Here is a 17,848-nt window from a genome sequence, read left to right as displayed (position 1 = left end):
AAGTAAAAATAGAAGTGTGAGTTGATTTTTTTCAAGATTACCTAACAGTGATTCCCAGATTTGGTCCTAACTGTTAATGGTAGTTCTGGAGTATTCGAGAAATTCTGGTCCAGGGTAGCGCACGTCAAGAGACGATTCATGAACGAAGGATCCAGCCAATGGCCAGATGAGCATCCTGTGATAGAAGTTTTAAAGCCAGGTTTCATGTAACAGCATCTTTTTCCCGTAGATTTTGCACGAAAGGAATCTGTAACCCAGATGCGTCTAAAATGTTTGTCCCGCCCATCGACTCTGTTTCCACGTCAGAGGCATTAAATCCCATCGGGGAAATGTTTTAGCCACTTGCTTCCCACCTGGGGAGCCTGAAGGTCAACGAGCTGAGGGTGATCCAGGTGGAGACCGCACAGAAATGTGGCCTCCAGCTCCCTGTTTTAACTTGAAAAGCATGATTTTTTTCCCAACGGTCAGGTTTCTGCTCTGATGATGCCGCATAACAAACGCTCAGTGGCTCGCAGTGTGGATTTCTCCCTCATGGGTCTGGGGCGTCTGCCGTGGCTCCCCTACACTTGCCTCCGGGTTCCGCTGTGTTCCACATCCACCCTCACTGTGGGACCAGCGGCCATCAGGGGTACGTTCGTCTCATGACCGATGGCAGACGTGAAGGGGGCCAAGCCACACCACCCGCACGCATTGCCCGTGGCAGGTCCCCAGCATTCCGGTGTTGGTCAGAGCAAGTCACGTGGCCGGCCCAGTATCAGCGGGGTGGAGAACGGGCTCCACCTGCTGTAGGGAGAGGCACTGCACGGTGGTAACGTCACTCTGTTAACTCACAGTTGTGACTCACAGCTCTGCACCCGGCCTCTGCTCCCGCAGAGGAGAAAGCGGGCACAGAGGGATTAACGGTCTGCCGCAGAGCTGAGTCCTACCTAGGGCAGGATAAGAGAGCGGCTCGGAGCTCAAGCAACGGGGGCAGGCAGCCTGGGTTCAAATCCCGGACTCTGTGCTTGCTAGCTGGGTGTCCCGGGCAAGTGACTTGACCTCTCTGTGCCTCAGCTTCTCTGTCTGTAAAAAAACTGGATGATCAAAATACCTCTCAGCATAGGACAAAGTTCCCCGCAGAGCACAAGTGCTCACACATAACAGTTGTTTTATTATTATTATTATTATTGTTATCGCTGCTACTGGCACTACTCCTCCAGTCCTTTTCGAGGCACTTCACGGGCCTCAGTTTCTTCATCTCTAAAATGGGAATTCCACTGCTTGCAATTTCATACGGATTGCCATCATAGTAAATGAATAATGTTAAGTCAGTGGTTCCCAAACGGAGCCGGGAAAGCAGTTTGCCTCCCAGGAGAGATCTGGCAACATCTGGAGACATTTTTCGTTTTCCAGCGGGAGGAGGTGCTACCGGGGAAGCTGCTGCACATCACAGCGACCGGGGCAGCACCCCCCGCACAGAGTTACCCAGCCCCACGTGCCAGCGCCGCCGAGGCTGGGAAACCCTGCTGTGGGAAGCACTCGGCACAGTGCTTGGGATACAGAGAACCCAGCGAGTGCGGCTACTTTTAGTCGTGCTGTTCTCGTTACTGTTCCTGCACCTGCTCACACATCAGGATGAGCTGAGATCCGAGTCCAGCTGCGGCTGCCCACGCAGCTGGGCGGATGGGAACCACCAAGAGGTGGTCCTCACCGGGTAGCAAGGAAAACACGGGCAGGGGAGTCGCCCTGAGGCCCAAGTCTGTCCTTAGCGATTACGAGTCGCCACGGTCCTGGGTCCCCAGCGTCTTCTCTCTCTTTCCCTCCTGTGCGTGCAGGGAAGGAGAGCTGTTTCGAGAGGATAATGCAGAGATTCGGCAGAAAAGCCGTCTACATCGTGATCGGTGACGGCGTCGAAGAGGAGCAGGGGGCAAAAAAGGTACCTCGTCCGCCTCTCGGGCCACAGGGCCCTTTACCCAGATTTCCTCCACTTCCCAGGCAAAGGCTGGGTCCCCTCCTTCCCAGGCTCTTAGCTCCCAGGCCCCCTCCCGTTTGCAATCGCAGAAGCATCCTGAGTAATTTCCTTCTGCAAATCCCCCTCGGTGCCTTTGGCTGCCGCCCCTGGTAGCCCTGGATGTTTTCTGGGACAACTGCTCGGGAGCCCGGAGACGCTCTGTCAGGGCAGGCTGGTGGGGGGCTGGTGCACGTGTGTGCGCTTTACTTCATGCTCACTGATCATATGTTCCAGGAACCCTTCCCAGTTAATAAAGACAGCATTAAGCTAATGAAAAAGAAAATCCTGCATTTGTGATCTCGGGCCCATGAGGAGAGGGGCAGGGGGCTCTGGTGGCCGCAGCTCTGCTGTTGGAAAAGAAACAGCTGCCAGAGCCCTGGGTCTGGACCTGTCAACAGCATCCCAGAGAGCCTGCCGCCCCCCACCCAGAGGCCTGGGAAGTGGGTCGTTAATGTCACAGAGCTTAATTGGGAGGACCTGGTTTCCCCCTTCCCTCCCCAGCGACGGATTCCAAGGAAATGCAGAAACGTTCGGGGTCTTAGTGGACAAAGCCTGAAAAGAGAGGGAGGGCCCCTGGGGTCCCAGGAAAGGGGGCCGGGGGCGGAGCTAGAAGCCCCCCCACCCCCACCTGCAAGGTTCCTCCCCTTCCCAGCCCCTCCGGACTCCACCTTTAGGCCTCAGGCTTCAGCCGCACTTGTGAGGGAAGAATTCCCTGATCAGCTACCTCTCTGGTCCGTCCAGCAGCTACCTCCCCGCCCCGTCCATATTCGTTCCTCGGGGCCTGTGTGAGGGGTGGCTTGAAAGGGGACCCTCCAGCTAGTGCGTAAGCTCCATTAGCTGGGCCTCCGCCACCCGTATGCCCGCAGCTGTCACGGTCGCTGGGGAGCCTGCAGTGAGCAGAAGGGGCAGGCTCTCACCCCTCCCTCAGCTCACAGCCTGGGGGCAGGCATGTGTGTGAGGCGGTGGCCAGAGCTTTGGAGAAGACTAAAGCAGGGACTGCCAAGGGACCGTGGGGGCGGGACAGGTTGCAAGTGTGGTCAAGGTAGGCCTCGTGCTGGGGGTGACAGGAGAGCAAAGACAAGAGGAGGAGAGCTAGTGAGCCAAGTAGATCTCAGAGGGAAGGCAGCCCTGAGCCAAACCGACTGAGCCACCCAGGCGCCCCCTGAGCTCTCCTTTTTAAAGCACATTTCTTTAACTTTAAAAATGGATTGATTTAGGGGTGCCCGGGTGGCTCAGTCAGTTGGGCATCCGACTTGATTCCAGCTCAGGTCATGATCTCACATGGGATGGAGTCCCACGGTGGGCTGTGCGCTGACAGTGCAGAGCCCGCTTGGCGTTCTCTCTCTCTTCCTCTCTCTGCCCCTCCTCTGCTCCCATGCCCCCCCCCCCCCCGCCGATAAATAAATGTTTTAAAAATGAATTCATTTAGAGAGAAAAATGTTAAGTAACTAATCGTGATAGAGGTGATAACACAAGAAATGACCAAAGCAGTAGCATGAATCACATGAATTACCACGCATGAGTACTGTTCCAGAAACGCTGTGCCAGGTCAAGAGCATGGTCTGTGTGATGAGACGATCCGCTGTCAGTGTCTCTGGCGCCCTCTCTCCAAGCTCAGACCTGAGAAGTCTGCCCTAAGCATGTGACCGTGATCAAAATAAAGTTTTGCTTCTATCACAGTTGGACTGGAGAACCAGCTTAGGCCTGTGGCCCCTGGCACCCCTTGCCTGCCATCCGGCCGTCACCCAGAGGACGACAGGGCCGTCCGTGGAGGTCCTGACACTTTCCCGCCTTCTCACAATCAGAGAGGGTTTGTTAGGTCAGAGTAAGCAGTAAATGTTCTGAAATGAGCCCTTTCTCTCTAGAAATGAAATGCTAATGGACGATATAACCATGGTGTCCAAAAGGCCAAGGTCCGATGACATCGGACAGAAATAAAGGGCAAGTTATTATGTCCTCACGATACCGTGTGCTTCGGTATGTAAATGTTCGGGCACACAATCCCAATGCTTGTGCCCATAAGTGCCGTGGCTGTGGGTGCAACCCGGCAAACGCAGAGGGACACAGGGGTGCAGTCTCGACCGTTCACGAACCAGGTCGGGTGCTGCTGTCCTAACGTGCTTTCTCCAAACTGCTGAGCAACTAACTCATGGAAAGATTCCGAATAGAACAAAATACAGGTTTCCCTTGATTTACCCGTTGCGTTTCCGGAAATTCAGGTTTGCTTGAGAGCATGCGCAAGCTACGCTGTGTTTATATGTGACCTGTAAAACGTGGGGTCCAGTGATTACGTACGGGTTTCTCCTTGCTTGAATATCTGATAGCACATTCGACAATCTCGAAAGTCAGGTCCAAGGTGTGTGAAAGGGGGTCGGACACGTGCACCCCCCCCCCGCCCCCGCAGTGCCCCCAGACATTTAGGGGGGTCAAAATTCACACCTCCGGAAATTTCCGCACTGACCCCTAGAGGGCAGGCTTTTCCTCCTTTGAGAACAGCTAGTCTGGGCTCACCTTCCTGTGCTGGGCCAGGCACCTCCCTGGCCTCACCCTCCCGCCAGCCCTGCTCCCGCAGAAAGATTGCGACGGGGAGTGCATATTCTACCCTAAATCCGAGCTCTGCCGTTTTAGGCTGTGTGGCCTTCGGCAGATGACGCCCCCTCTCTGAGCTGCCTTTCCTTATCTGGAACGGCTGCTGGGAATCTGCACCCAGGGCTGAGCAGAGGAACCATGCGTAGTGAGTTCTCACCAGCCCGAAGCTCTGTTAGTATTCTGCACCCGCCAGTGGGGAGGGGGAGGAAAGAGAACACAACCTTTAGAAATTCAGGAGAGCTTCTCTCTCCGGGGAGCCAGGGGAGAGAGAGAAAATACGAATGATCATTTGCACATAATTGTGAAAACTCACCCAAATCTCTCCTTTGCTTGCTCCGAGCCCTTGGGAGAAGCACTTTGCTGCAACCTGCGGAGGAGGAGGGGGTGGGGGGTCCCCAGCAGGGACTGGGCGGGAGCATCTCAGCAGGGCGGGTGCCTGGAGCGGGGCTGGGGTGGCCGGAGATGCCCGGCAGCAGGTTAAACAGTAGAGAGGCCCCTCCCTCAGTCACGTAAAAACATCCACAGGCTTCCGGGACCCGGGCTCCTTCCGTGTTGTTGCTCTGCCATTTCCGGTGCTGCTCTTGCCACCGCCCACGTCCACACTGCGGCGACCGGGGAGGAAGAGGGGGAGGATGCCTCTTCCCCTGAAGGCCGCAGGCGGTCCCGGGGGGGCCCCACGCTGCTCGCGTCCCATTGGCCAGATCTGAATCACGTGATCCCACCTGGCTCCGGAGCCCGCTGGGAGATGCAGCCTTTGTTCTCCGCCACCCTGTCCCTCGCTAAGAAAAAAGGAGGCCGCTTCTGCGAGAGAAGGGGGGGAGCGATGATGGAGGCCGCTGGCAGTCTCCGTCGCCACGGGCCTGTGGCAGGGCTGTGACTGGCACCTCGGGGCGCCTGGCCTAACCCCGTGCCCTTAACCACTCCTCCTGATTACTGACCTCATCGTTTTACTTAATCCTCAACCCTCCCTGCAAAGTGGGTATCGTTTGCTTCAGTTTACAGAGGACGTATCTGAGACCCAGAGAGGTTAATTAACGCACCTAAGGTCACACAGCTGTACACGCCAGCGGATGTGTGTTTTGCTCCAAATGCCAAACGAGAAGGGGGTGGACCTAGGAGTTTCGAGCACTCCCCCCCCCCCCCAAGCTGGTCAGACAAGAGTGAGAGGGCACACACACCCCTGTATACTGAGCTCCCCCCGAAAACCTCCGCCAGTGTCTAAAGCGGCAGCCCCAGCCCATTAGCGAGCAACGCTGTGCACCAGCCACTCTCCCGGCCTGATGGATGGGAGTCATTAGCCCAGGCTGCCGGACACCCGAGCAGCGAGAAATACGGCGACCGGACAAGGGGCTGTGGCTGTTCGGGCTGACAGGGTTGTTAATATCTCCATTTTAGCGGGTCGTTTGTCTCCACCTCTCCACAAGTGATAAATCCACCTGCGCTCTAGGGCTGGGATCGAGGTGGCCGAGACGTTCTCTTCCACGTTTGCTCATTTCGGCCCAGAAAAATGAATTACGCTCTTTAAGGGGAGACAGGATTGGCCGGGCAGGAACCAAAATCCATCTTTGCAGAGAAGGGAAGGTTTGGCTGAGGTGAGGAGGGGGTCGGGGAGCTGGGGCAACAGGAAGGCATTAAAGAAACGGCATCTGCTGCCCGTGATGGGTGGTGTTCTGCTTCCTTTGAGCGAAAGAAAAAAGGATGTGGTCACTGAGGACTTAGAGAAACTCACCTTGCCACTTCCCCCCTCCCTCCTCTTCACTCCTTCCGTGTGTGTTTCTTGAGCACCTACTATGTGCCAGGAGCCACGCAATGCAGTAGTGGACGTGACATTCCAAGCCCCAACTCACCTCAGGGCCTTTGCACTGGCTTTGTCTTCTGCCTCGACTACCCGAACACACAGGTTTGCACATCCTTCTCGCCCCCAGGGGCCTGCTTAAGTGTCACTCCCTAGAGAGGCCTTTCCTGACCCAGCTGTCAGAATAGATGTCCTCCCCCAGCTGCTCTCTGCCCTGCCTCCCTGCTCTATTTCCATCACAGTGCTCACAAGACAAAACCATCTGGGTCATTTCGTGCCTCTGGATTTCTTATCTGTGGCTCCAGCGAGAACCCTGTGTATGCGTGCACCACCCCTGCAGGAGGCTCCAGGGAGGGCACAGCAGTGGACAGTCAGAGGCCCCGCCTTCGGAATGCTCTCCCCGTCTCAAGACCCTTCACTTAATCACATCTGCAAAGTCCCGTTTGCCGTGTGAGGTCACACATTCACGGGTTCTGGGGATTGGGACCTGGATGGACATCTTTGGGGGGCTATTATCCCGCCTGCCACAGTCGAGAAAGGTAAAGATCAACAATGATATAAAGAATTCGCAGAGTGATACGTGCAGAGTCCCCAGAGGCGGGGAAGGATTTGATGGGTTCCAGGACCCAACAGGATGCCTGTATAGTTTCTAGCCTGTGGATGTAGAATCTCAGAGGGCAGGACTCCGGGCATCCAGATGTTCATCAAGCACCATCTGTTCACTTTGTAAATAATTTAAGGCCAATGGCTGTCTGGAGGACGCTCAGAATCTCTTAGCTGCAGGTAGCAGAAAGCCCATGTAATGACGAGTTAAACACTTGCTCACCTAACAACCTTAGAAGTAGATGTGCCCCAGCTTGTTTTTCGCCAAGCATCCCTATCTATCATCTTGCTCTGCCTTTCTAACCATCTTTGGCTTTTCTCGTTTCTGATTTGTTGCCTCGTGATCTCAAAATGGCTGCCACAGCTCCAGACATCACATGCTAACGTGACACCATCCAAATAGGATGGGAAAATAAGGAGGAAAGTCTCTTCTCCGGTGCCGCCCTCTAATCCTGGAGGAAAACCTTTCCCAGAAGCCCCTCGCCCCTTCCTCCTGGGCTTTCAGTGGGTCACAAGTCAGGAGGGATACAGGACACATCACTGGCAAACAAGGCCTGGCGTTGCCACGGCTTGCTTAGAAATCATAACTCATCCCCTAGGCCTGGGCACAGTGCTGCCAAATTCGGGGTTCCGGAAGCAAGAAAGGAGAGAGGCGTTGGGCAGGCAACAACTTTAGCCAATGATTAAATCGTCCAGCGATAAAAACGTACCCGGCCTTCTCCTCCGAGCCTGACATAACATCTCTGTGGCTCAGTCTCCTCATCTGTAACACAAGACAGGGTGCCTCTCTCGGAGATCAGTGACCTGGTTCAGGGAGGTGATGCGTGTGACACGTTCAGCGCGGTGCCTGGCACCGGACAGATGTTAATGATTCTGTGATGACGGTGATTATGATGCTAATTAGTTCTGGCTTGCCGGTGATTGAACTTCGGTTAAATCCATTTTTTTTTCTTTCTCGTCCCCCACTTGCGAAAGGTGTTTGTGTTTTTGCCTCCAGGTTTTTTGTTGGCTTGGGCGGCTTCAGGGAGCAGTAAACACAGAGCACTAGCCCAGGGTCTGACTCCCCAATGGTAGATTTAAGAGACTATTATTTGATTTTGTTTTAACGTTTATTCATTTTGGAGAGACAGAGAGAGAGTGCGAGCAGGGGAGGGGCAGAGAGAGAGACAGAGAGACAGAATCGGAAGCAGGCTCCAGGCTCTGAGCTGTCGGCACAGAGCCCGACGCGGGGCTTGAACCCGTGAACCGTGAGATCATGACCTGCACCGACGTTGGACGCTTAACTGACTGAGCCCCCCCGGGCGCCCCAAGAGACTATTATTTAAAACCCTGGGGGGGCGCCTGGGTGGCTCGGTCGGTTGGGCGTCCGACTTCGGCTCGGGTCATGATCTTGCGGTCCGTGAGTTCGAGCCCCGCGTCGGGCTCTGTGCTGACAGCTCAGAGCCTGGAGCCTGTTTCAGATTCTGTGTCTCCCTCTCTCTCTGCCCCTCCCCTGTTCATGCTCTGTCTCTCTCTGTCTCGAAAATAAATAAACGTTAAAAAAATTAAAAAAAAAAAAGAACTCAATTTAAAAAAAATAAAAAATAAAAAAAAAATAAAACCCTGGGTATCACAGGCGGTCTCGCTGGGACCCGCTCGGTCAGTTTAGATGGGGATTAGCACACGTCAGGGAGGGGTGAAAGTCGCAGGAGCACCCGGTAGAGACTCTGATCGTGAAGCAGCAGGATCAAGGCCGGGGTTCTAAGAAGGACGGCTTTGTCACTGCGTGACTTCTTTCCGGGTCAGCGCACCGCCGAAGGCCACGCGGGTCCCGGGGGAGGGCAGAGCATCAGACAGTCAGTGTCCCAGGCAGCACGGGCCCCGAGGGGAACAGAGACCGTGGGCGGACCGGTGGACCCTGGCCAGACAGGGGGTCTGCCTCCTGGCTCGGGAAACACCCACGGGCCACGCTGACACGGGTGGCCTTCTCACCGGGCTCCAGCTGTGGGCACAGGGAGGGGGGGTGGCCGGCGGGAGGCGCCGGGCGGGGCCCTAACCCAGCGGCTGGCGTCCTGTGTTCCTTCTGTTCCAGCACAACATGCCCTTCTGGCGGATATCCTGCCACGCCGACCTGGAGGCACTGCGGCACGCCCTGGAGCTGGAGTATCTATAGCGGGACCCCCGGCCTCGCCACCTGCCACCCCGGGTGCCTCCCACCCACCCGGGGCCCTCGCCTCCCCCGCCTCCCCCGCCTCCGCGCCAGATGCGGGACCCCGGGCCCCGCGGCCGAGGGGACGTGCCTGGCGACCATCTCAGAAGCCGTCCTTGCGGTCCACGTGGGTCCTGAGACGCACAGTGCCCGGCAGGGGCTTGGGCATATTTAACTTTGGAGGAAAGGGCCGGCTGGGAGTCCGGGCTTTTCCGCAAGACTCAACGGAACAAAAGCGACTTATTGCTGATTTGGGGGAGGGCTGGCGGTGAGGAGGGGGACGGGCTTGGGTTTTACTTTTCCTTTTTAATTTATGGACTGATCTCACTACTCCGGTATTACGCTCTCGTGCCTGTGTCGTGGGTCTTCTTAGTCGTTGGCTGGGCTTGGTTTTCTGAACTGGCATGCAGAGCCGTGCTGCTCTAACTGAAGCGCTCTCGGCTCCAAGTTGTGCTTTGGGGGGACAATCATTCCTTGAACAATTGGTGAGGGAGGCGATTCGGGGCTGATGGGAAGACGGTTGCTTATCTTTGTTTTTAAGGCCCTAACCTGACGTCATGTGGACAGTGCACGTGCCTTATGCTGCCATCTTGTTTTCTAGGGGGAGGGGACCCTGGGGAGGCGGCGGTACTTTGTGACGGATAAAAGGCATTAAATAAACCCACGTTTACATTTTGAAGTGGGGTAGGGTGTCGCTACTTTATGACCGCTCTTCTTAAGGCCTCCGTGACGTCTGTTGTAATAGGCTTTAGTAGACTTTGAGCCATCCCCACAGGAAGATGTTTGGGTGACACAGACAGACCTGCCCCTTAATCCTGACATTAACCACCGGGGTGGTCAACTCCTTTTCTGCTGTTGTGACTAAATGTCCAAGGCTGGGTCTCACGGAAACTGGGAGGCCACAGTCTGTAAGGTAAGTGTGTTAGCCTGAATTCTAGAGGACTCAGGGCTCCCAGTGGTCAAGGACAGCATCTTCCTCATTCGGTATACTCAGTGCCCATAAGAGCCTGACACAGGTACAGTGTTTATTGAAAGTTGAATGATGGATGGATGGATGGACGGGTGGTAGATGGATGGATGGACGGATGGATAGATGATGGATAGACAGATGGATGGTCAGATGGGGGATGGATGGATGGATGGATGGATGGTAGATGGATGGATGGATAGATGGATGGATAGACGGATGGTCAGATGGGGGATGGATGGACGGATGGTAGATGGATGGATAGACAGATGGATGGTCAGATGGGGGATGGATGGACAGAGGGATGGACGGATGGTAGATGGATGGATGGATGGATGGATGGATGGTAGATGGATGGATGGATAGATGGATGGATAGACGGATGGTCAGATGGGGGATGGATGGACGGATGGTAGATGGATGGATAGACAGATGGATGGTCAGATGGGGGATGGATGGACAGAGGGATGGACGGATGGTAGATGGATGGATGGATGGATGGATGGATGGATAGACGGATGGTCAGATGGGGGATGGATGGATGGATGGACGGATGGATGGTGGATGGATGGATAGATGGATGGATGGATAGACGGATGGTCAGATGGGGGATGGATGGACGGATGGTAGATGGATGGATGGACAGATGGATAGATGGATGGATAGACAGATGGATGGTCAGATGGGGGATGGATGGATGGATGGACGGATGGTGGGTGGATGGATGGATGGATAGATGGATGGATGGATGGATGGATAGACGGATGGTCAGATGGGGGATGGATGGACGGATGGATAGATGGATGGATAGATGGATGGTCAGATGGGGGATGGATGGATGGCTGGGTGGTGGATACCTAAGATTCATTGGCCCCAGGCTATCTTCACTGTTTCCCCAGCAATATCTTGCAGCTCTTGAGAACAATCTTAGAGTAACTGGACTATACAGCACTCACAAACAAAAGCCCTTGGCCTCCCAGAAGTCTGGACATGACTCCAGAACCTCCTGACAGCCCAGTATAAGGACAGAGACCCAACAAAGTCCTCAGGTCAACCTCTGAGGCTGAAGGTATCTGCCTATCCAAGGGTTTTAGAAATCAGAGGGCCGCCATTGGGATTCCTTTCAGTTGCAAAGGACAAAAACACAACAAAGGGGCTTAAACAAAACACAAAACAGAACTCTCTGGCTTCCTTGACTGACAAGTTTCAGGATGCGTGACCTCAGTCACCCCCCACACTCCCATCCCAAATGCAGAACTCAAAAAATGGCTTTAAAATTTTTAATCCAGTCTTTTCTCTCCATCCTTGGACTCTTTAATTTGGTTTCATTTATAGGCAATAGTCCACATGCCTAGGGTAGGTTTCCATTGATACAGCATTAGTTCCTAATGCTCACAGTTGGTGAGTTTGAGCCCCGCATCAGGCTCTGCGCTGACAGCGTGGAAACCTGCTTGGGATTCTCTCTCTCCCTCTCTCTGCCCCTCCCCTGCTCGCACTTTCTCACAAATAAATAAACAAACAAGCAAACACTTTTTCTAATGACTTAATTCAAAGAGGGTCAATTTCACTCATACGTTGAGATGCCATTTTCCACATCAGATTGAGAAAAGTTTGGAAGCTGTAGGACTCCTAGGAGCAGAGGAGCTGTGGGCCCTTCGGAGGCTGCTGGTAGAAGCTGAAATTGGCACTTTGCACAACTCCTAAAGAGGGAAAGGCGGCAATATTTATCCAACTTGTAAATCTTGTCAGCAATTCCGCTTCTGAGAATTTATCTACAGCTATATCTACGTAGGTGTGAAAACTCCATACAGACTTATTTTCTACAACACTGTTGGGAGTAGCAAAGAATGAAAACAACCCAAATACCCATCAGTGGTGAACGGGGTTAGATTACAATATGGCCACATAATGGAGTACCGTGCAACCACGAAAAAGGACAAGAATATTCCTATGGATCCGTTTGGGAAGATCTCGTGGACACAGAAGTACAAAGGGCCAGTTTCGGAATGGCACGTGGCACTTTTTGTGTAAAAACGAGGAAAAAGTAAAACCTGCACGATCATATTGGCAGAAAGAAACTTGGGAAGAAGATATAAGAAATTAATAAAAAGCGACCCGTAGGGACTATCAGACATACGGGTAAGGGGTAGAGTGCTTTATTTATATATTTCATGCTGTGAATCAGTTACTATAAGACTGTCTTAAAGATCAGGGCACGCCTGGGTGGCTCAGTCAGTTAAGCATCTGACTTTGGCCCAGGTCATAGTCTCACAGTTTGTGAGTTCGAGCCCCTCATCGGGCTCTGGGCTGCCAGCTCTGTGCCTGGAGCCTGCTTCGAATTCTGTGTCTCCCTCTATCTCTGCCCCTCCCCCACTCACATTCTCTCTCTCTCTCTCTCTCTCTCTCTCTCTCTCTCTCTCTCTCCTTCAGGAGTAAATAAACATTAAAACAATAAAATAAAAAAGAGATCACAGGATCTGTCCAGTGAAACATTTAGGGTCCAAAAAGCAGCCTCTTGTCCAGGGGGTAAACACTGAGGGTCTTTCTGGGGGTTGAGACTTTCTGTGACTTTCAGAATACCCGGGGTGGGGTTGCAGGGTCAGCGATGGGGGTTTCTCTCCTCCTCAGATGCTGGTTGGAGTCCAGAAGGAAGCCTTGGGGTGATGCAGCAGAGTAACCAGAAAGGTGTGGGGGGTGCTGTGGCCACATCCGAGCAGGTGGCCCTGGAGCTCAGTCCTGGATGGTGAGAAAATCCAGGGAAAGCACTCCAGGGGGAGACACAGGAAGTACACAGCTTGCGGGCAAGCAAAGCCTCGGACCTGGAGGGAAACAAGGGGAACCTGGAAAGACTGGAGCTGAGGACGAAGGTCATGGGGTGGGAAGGTAAGGCCCCGGCGGGTGTGGTTGGATCCTTTTGGTTCTGAATTTGGAGTTTTACTGGAGTTGGCATTTGATTCTCAATCCGATGAGAACACACCCGAGAGTTTTAATCAGGAGAGTGGCCTGATCTGATTTACATTTTTAAAAAATCACCCTGGCTACTGGGGGCGGGGGGGCCACGGATGGTTTGGAGGGAGAAGGATGGAGGTAGGGTGTCCGGTCAAAAACAACTGGGGTTCCTCATAAACTTAAAGGAGACGTTTCAATTTCATTGTATAACCTACACACAGTTTCCTGCACAAAACCCAAGCGTGCATCTTGGTGTATTGTTACCTAGGATCACACCGGGTAACCACCACTCAGACAAGATGGAAGAGGTTTCCAGGTCCCCAGAAGGCTCCCTCGCGCCCTTCCCGGCCTCTACCCACATTCCACCGCTGTCCCGATTCCTGACCAGTCAGTCTCCCCACCGCGCTTTCAGCCCCCTTCGATGCCAGCTCAGCGCTGGTGAAGCTATGCCTGCCGGTGACCACCAGAGGGCAGTGCGACCCCACAGCTGACCGGAGCCAGCAGGTGCCACTTCATTAAAAGGCCTGAAAATGCAGGGCTGCCCTTGAAAAGATTCAGAAAGCACTGCCGCCGTCAGGCCGTGCCCGTGCTTCAGCGATGGCTTCGACGAAATGGCAGCGCCGTTGACATTGCGTCCAGGCCTAAGACTTGATCCACTGACCTGCCGCGGCCACGATGGGGATCCCAGCAGACAGCTGTGTCTACGCGGAAAGGCAAAGGGACGCGACGGCGGCCACAGCCCTGCGAAGGGCAAGAACAAGCTGTTCCCGTGTTTAATAATGTGCGTGTGATCAGAGTTAAAGCTGTTTGGGAAAAAATGCCGGGATTTCTTTTTATATCCTGAAGTCCATTCAAGGCCAGTGCTAAGCCAAATACAGCCAGATACGGACTGTAAAATCCAGCAGGGAGTATTGGCCCCAGATGAAGTACTTGGTAAACCCTGGCTGTGGGTGAGGTGCCCTTGCAGACCCCACCCCCTACTCCATGGGTAGCGGAGTTGGCAGAGGCCCTGGCCTCTTTGGTCGTGGCCCTCGGATCCTGCTGGCCACCGGGCGTGGTTGAATGAGAAGCTGCAAACGCAAGCCCGGCTTCTGACATCTATTAAGCACCTGCTCCGTCCCAGGCACTGGGCTAAGCAAGCCCTCGACCTGCATTAGCTCCTCTTCCAGTCTCACCACCGCCCGTGGCCCTGTCTGGAGACGAAGGATCGTGTGGTGATCAGGCCGTGGACACTGGGTTAAAACCCGGTTCTTCCTGTTACTATCTGCGGGAACTTCACCCTCTGGACCTCCCTCTTCAGCTGCAAAACGGGGGTGACAGTAGAACCCACCTCACGGGTCGTCGACAGCACCAGATGCACACAGACACGACCAGCACCTGGAACACGGGCTCTCGGACTTTTCTGACTGCGTTGCACAGTGAGAAGTCCATGTTCCATCAGACCGAGGACCGCGTATGGACGTGTACGTGTGTGTGAATACGAATGTGTATGCATCGTGTGTGTCTACAATAGGTTTCACAAAGCGATGCCCACCCATATTACCACGATGCGTCCTGTTACATTCCATCCTGTTCTATTTCGCCCTCAAATGAGGCAGGTCACGATGCACTAGATCAATTTCGCTCACAACCCATTGTTTGCAAAATACTAGTTTCGAACAAGGTTTGGCAAACGAAAGCTCATCATCCAATTAACTGCCGTCTTTGTAAGCCCCGTTTTACAGAGGGGGGAAACTGAGGCCCAGAGAGGTGTTGTGGCTTGCCCCTGACCTTGCAGCTGGAATGTGGCAGAGCTTGGACCCCAACCCAGCATCTCTGACTGCTAAATTAGTGTTCTTGGGTCAAGGTTGCCCACTGGTGGCTCACATTTAAAACTTGAGAGATTTAATTCAAGATCTACTTCTCTCCAGAAACAGCGGAGGATTATGCCAATCCTGAGCCTGCGTGCACACGTGGTCAGCCGGAGCCACCCCGCAGCTTCCCCTTTTCACCGCGGCTCCTCGCCAGGCTCGCTGTTGACCACAGTCCCCGCCACACCATTTACCATCACACATGGCAGCTGTTTTTTTTCCATAGTGAAGAGATGCTTTTCTATCAAAAGAGGATACGTAAAGGAAATTCCCTTCTGCAAAGCGAAGGGATGCCGGGACTCAGTTGTACAAGCTGTCTAGAACCCAGCTGACCTGGCCTTGGACCGGGCCAGGGGGGCAATGGTTTTCCATTAATATCGCTCCCCGACGAGAGCCCTGGGCCAGAGGGCAAAGCCAAGGGTTTGATCCCAGGCCGCGACTCTGGGTGAGAAAGGACTCGTCCAGGTTCAACCATGGCTCCTCCTTCTGCTGAGCCTTCCCGAATCGAGAGGCTGGAAAGCTGAAAACTTCTGCAGGCTCCCTTACAGCCAGGGGTCTGGAGCACCGAAGGGTCCACAGAGCAGTTGCGTTCACAAGAGACGTGTATTTGGTACCGCGTAAGTGTGTCAGTGGGAGAGAAGGGAGGCCGCACCCAGGGCATCCAGCCAGCAGGTGCAGGCCAGAGCAAAGCTGGCGCCCGGCGGGACCCAGGAGCTGGGCAGCTGCTACCAGATGGACAGCGATGCTTCCTGATCCTGCGGGAGGAGCCGCCAGGCTCCTCACCACCCACCCCGTGGCCAGTCCCTCAGCGCGGCAGCCTCAGTCCTCCCTGCGATCCTGCAGACACTCATGTGTCGCATCCAACCAGGGAAGCAGCCAGATTTGGCCCATGGGTTTGGGGTAAGAAATGTATTATGGGAGTTCGACCTTCTACAGGGGTCAGAGGAGTTCAGGAAGTGAAATTCTGAAAAGTGGCACCTGGAATCACCAGTGAGGCATGTCCGGCCACCAAAGTGAGTCTGCGGAGAGGCTCCGGAAGAGAAACCGATTGGGGACGCTTGGCCTCTGCAGCCAAGCACCCGGGGTGGGCCAGATGTCAGAAACGAGACCTGGGCGCAGCGCGGAGGACAGCAGCGACACGCTGGAGCCCGAGGGCACACCTGCACCTGTCACCACCTGTAGCCACGGCGACCTTGCAAGAGAAGAGACGGCTGCTCCCCTTCCGCCTTCAAAATCTCACCCAAGTTCCTCTTTTGGTCAATTCTAACTCCGCACCCTTCAAAGAAAGGGATTCTGGGAAACGTAGTTCCAGCCCCACCAGCTTGACTAACCCTCGCGCTCTACCTGGCTGGGTGAATTCTGCTCTCACAACTGACCTGACAGAGACTGCGGGCAATTCTGCGGTGGCGGCTATCGATGCTTTTGTCAACCCAAGGCCTTTTGTTTGCACAATTTCCTACCTTAGGAGCCTGCGGCCGAAGCAACCTGAATCTCACCTTCCCGGCCTTCCTTGCAGTTGCAACGGAAGCATGTGACCTAGACTCAACCAATCAGATACAGCCAGCTGCAGACTCAGCCAATCAAATACCCTCCAAATGGTATTTGCATTTAGACCCAGGGCAACCTGGATTTACCTGATCCAGATGACGAAGCCATGGAATTCTGCAAAGTGCATTCGGAAGTGTGGGATGCAATCTAGCAAGGAGGCAGACGGGACATGCCCCGTGCCACTGGGGACAGTTGTGATGTCTGGGCCCAGCGACAGTGACGGGAACGTCCTGCCATGTAACCTGGACGTTGTTTGTGGCTGTGCAATCTCCTAGCCAGTCTCTCTGGCCCTCCCTCCTGGAGATCTGTGAATCACATAATGCCCTTTTATAAACTCCTTTCCTGCTCAGATTATGTAGAGTGTTGTTTGCAACTAAAAACCTGACCACATTTAGGGGCGCCTGGGTGGCTCAGTCGGTTGAGCGTCTGACTCTTGGTTTTGGCTCAGGTCATGATCTCATGGTTCATGAGTTCGAGCCCCACATCAGGCTCTGTGTTGACAGCTCGGAGCCTGGAGCCTGCTTCGGATTCTGTGTCTCCCTCTCTCTCTGCCTCGACCCCATTCACGCGCGCGCTCTCTCTCTCTCTCAAAAATAGATAAATGTTAAATACAACAACAACACAACGCCCTGAACCCTTGAGTCTCAGTTTCCCAAGCTGCACTTAGGAGCAGAACAATCCCCACCTCGTGGACAGTTGAGGGGAGTCAGGGAAAGGGGGCCCAGAAGGCATTTTGTAAACTGACCACGGTGCCCCAGACACTGGGGCAGTTTCATTCGATGGGTCACGGTGCTCATTCGGGAAGCAGGTGGTCCAGTTTGAACCCTGGCTCTGGCACTGACCTGCTATGTGACTGTGGGCAAGTCGCATTCCCCGTCCTGCCCCATGGAGTGATCAGAAGACCTAAAGATTACAGCACAGGAAACCTCAGCTCAGGGCTCAGCATGGGGGCAGGGAGGGGGGGGGGGGGGGGGGGGGGGGTGAGCCCGCCCCAGTGATGCTGTAAGGTACATGGGTGATCTTTGCTTCCCTGGATTAAAGAAAGTAAATAGGGGCGCCTGGGTGGCTCAGTCGGTTAAGCGGCCGACTTCGGCTCAGGTCATGATCTCGCAGTCCGTGAGTTCGAGCCCCGCGTCGGGCTCTGTGCTGACAGCTCAGAGCCTGGAGCCTGTTTCAGATTCTGTGTCTCCCTCTCTCTGCCCCTCCCCTGTTCATGCTCTGTCTCTCTCTGTCTCAAAAATAAATAAAACGTTAAAAAAAAAAAAAAAAAAAAGTAAATAATAATGTCGATGGTGTCCTGATGTGCCCTGGTATGAAAGCTGAAGTCTGGAAAACATTTCTATGTTTGAAACACAAGTCTGATTTAATG

At 54.2% G+C, this 17,848-nt stretch overlaps 1 protein-coding gene across 5 annotated transcripts in view; it reads left to right on the top strand.

The window, feature by feature from the left end:
* EYA2 (EYA transcriptional coactivator and phosphatase 2) overlaps positions 1–9,824 on the top strand; it is a 256,555-nt gene extending 246,731 nt beyond the window's left edge. For all 5 annotated transcript variants that reach the window (XM_042930777.1, XM_042930776.1, XM_042930778.1 and 2 more), the window contains 2 exons: positions 1,815–1,915; positions 9,049–9,824. In XM_042930777.1, coding sequence (XP_042786711.1) covers positions 1,815–1,915; positions 9,049–9,129 — 182 coding nt within the window. In that variant the 3' untranslated portion in view covers positions 9,130–9,824. The remainder of the gene's footprint in view (positions 1–1,814; positions 1,916–9,048) is intronic.
* The last annotated feature ends 8,024 nt before the right edge of the window (positions 9,825–17,848 follow it).

The sequence above is a fragment of the Panthera leo genome, chromosome A3 (genome assembly GCF_018350215.1).
Source record: "Panthera leo isolate Ple1 chromosome A3, P.leo_Ple1_pat1.1, whole genome shotgun sequence".
Taxonomy (NCBI): Eukaryota; Metazoa; Chordata; class Mammalia; order Carnivora; family Felidae; genus Panthera; species Panthera leo.
The sequence above is the reverse complement of the archived record's forward strand: the minus strand, read 5'-3'. Positions and strand labels throughout refer to the sequence as shown.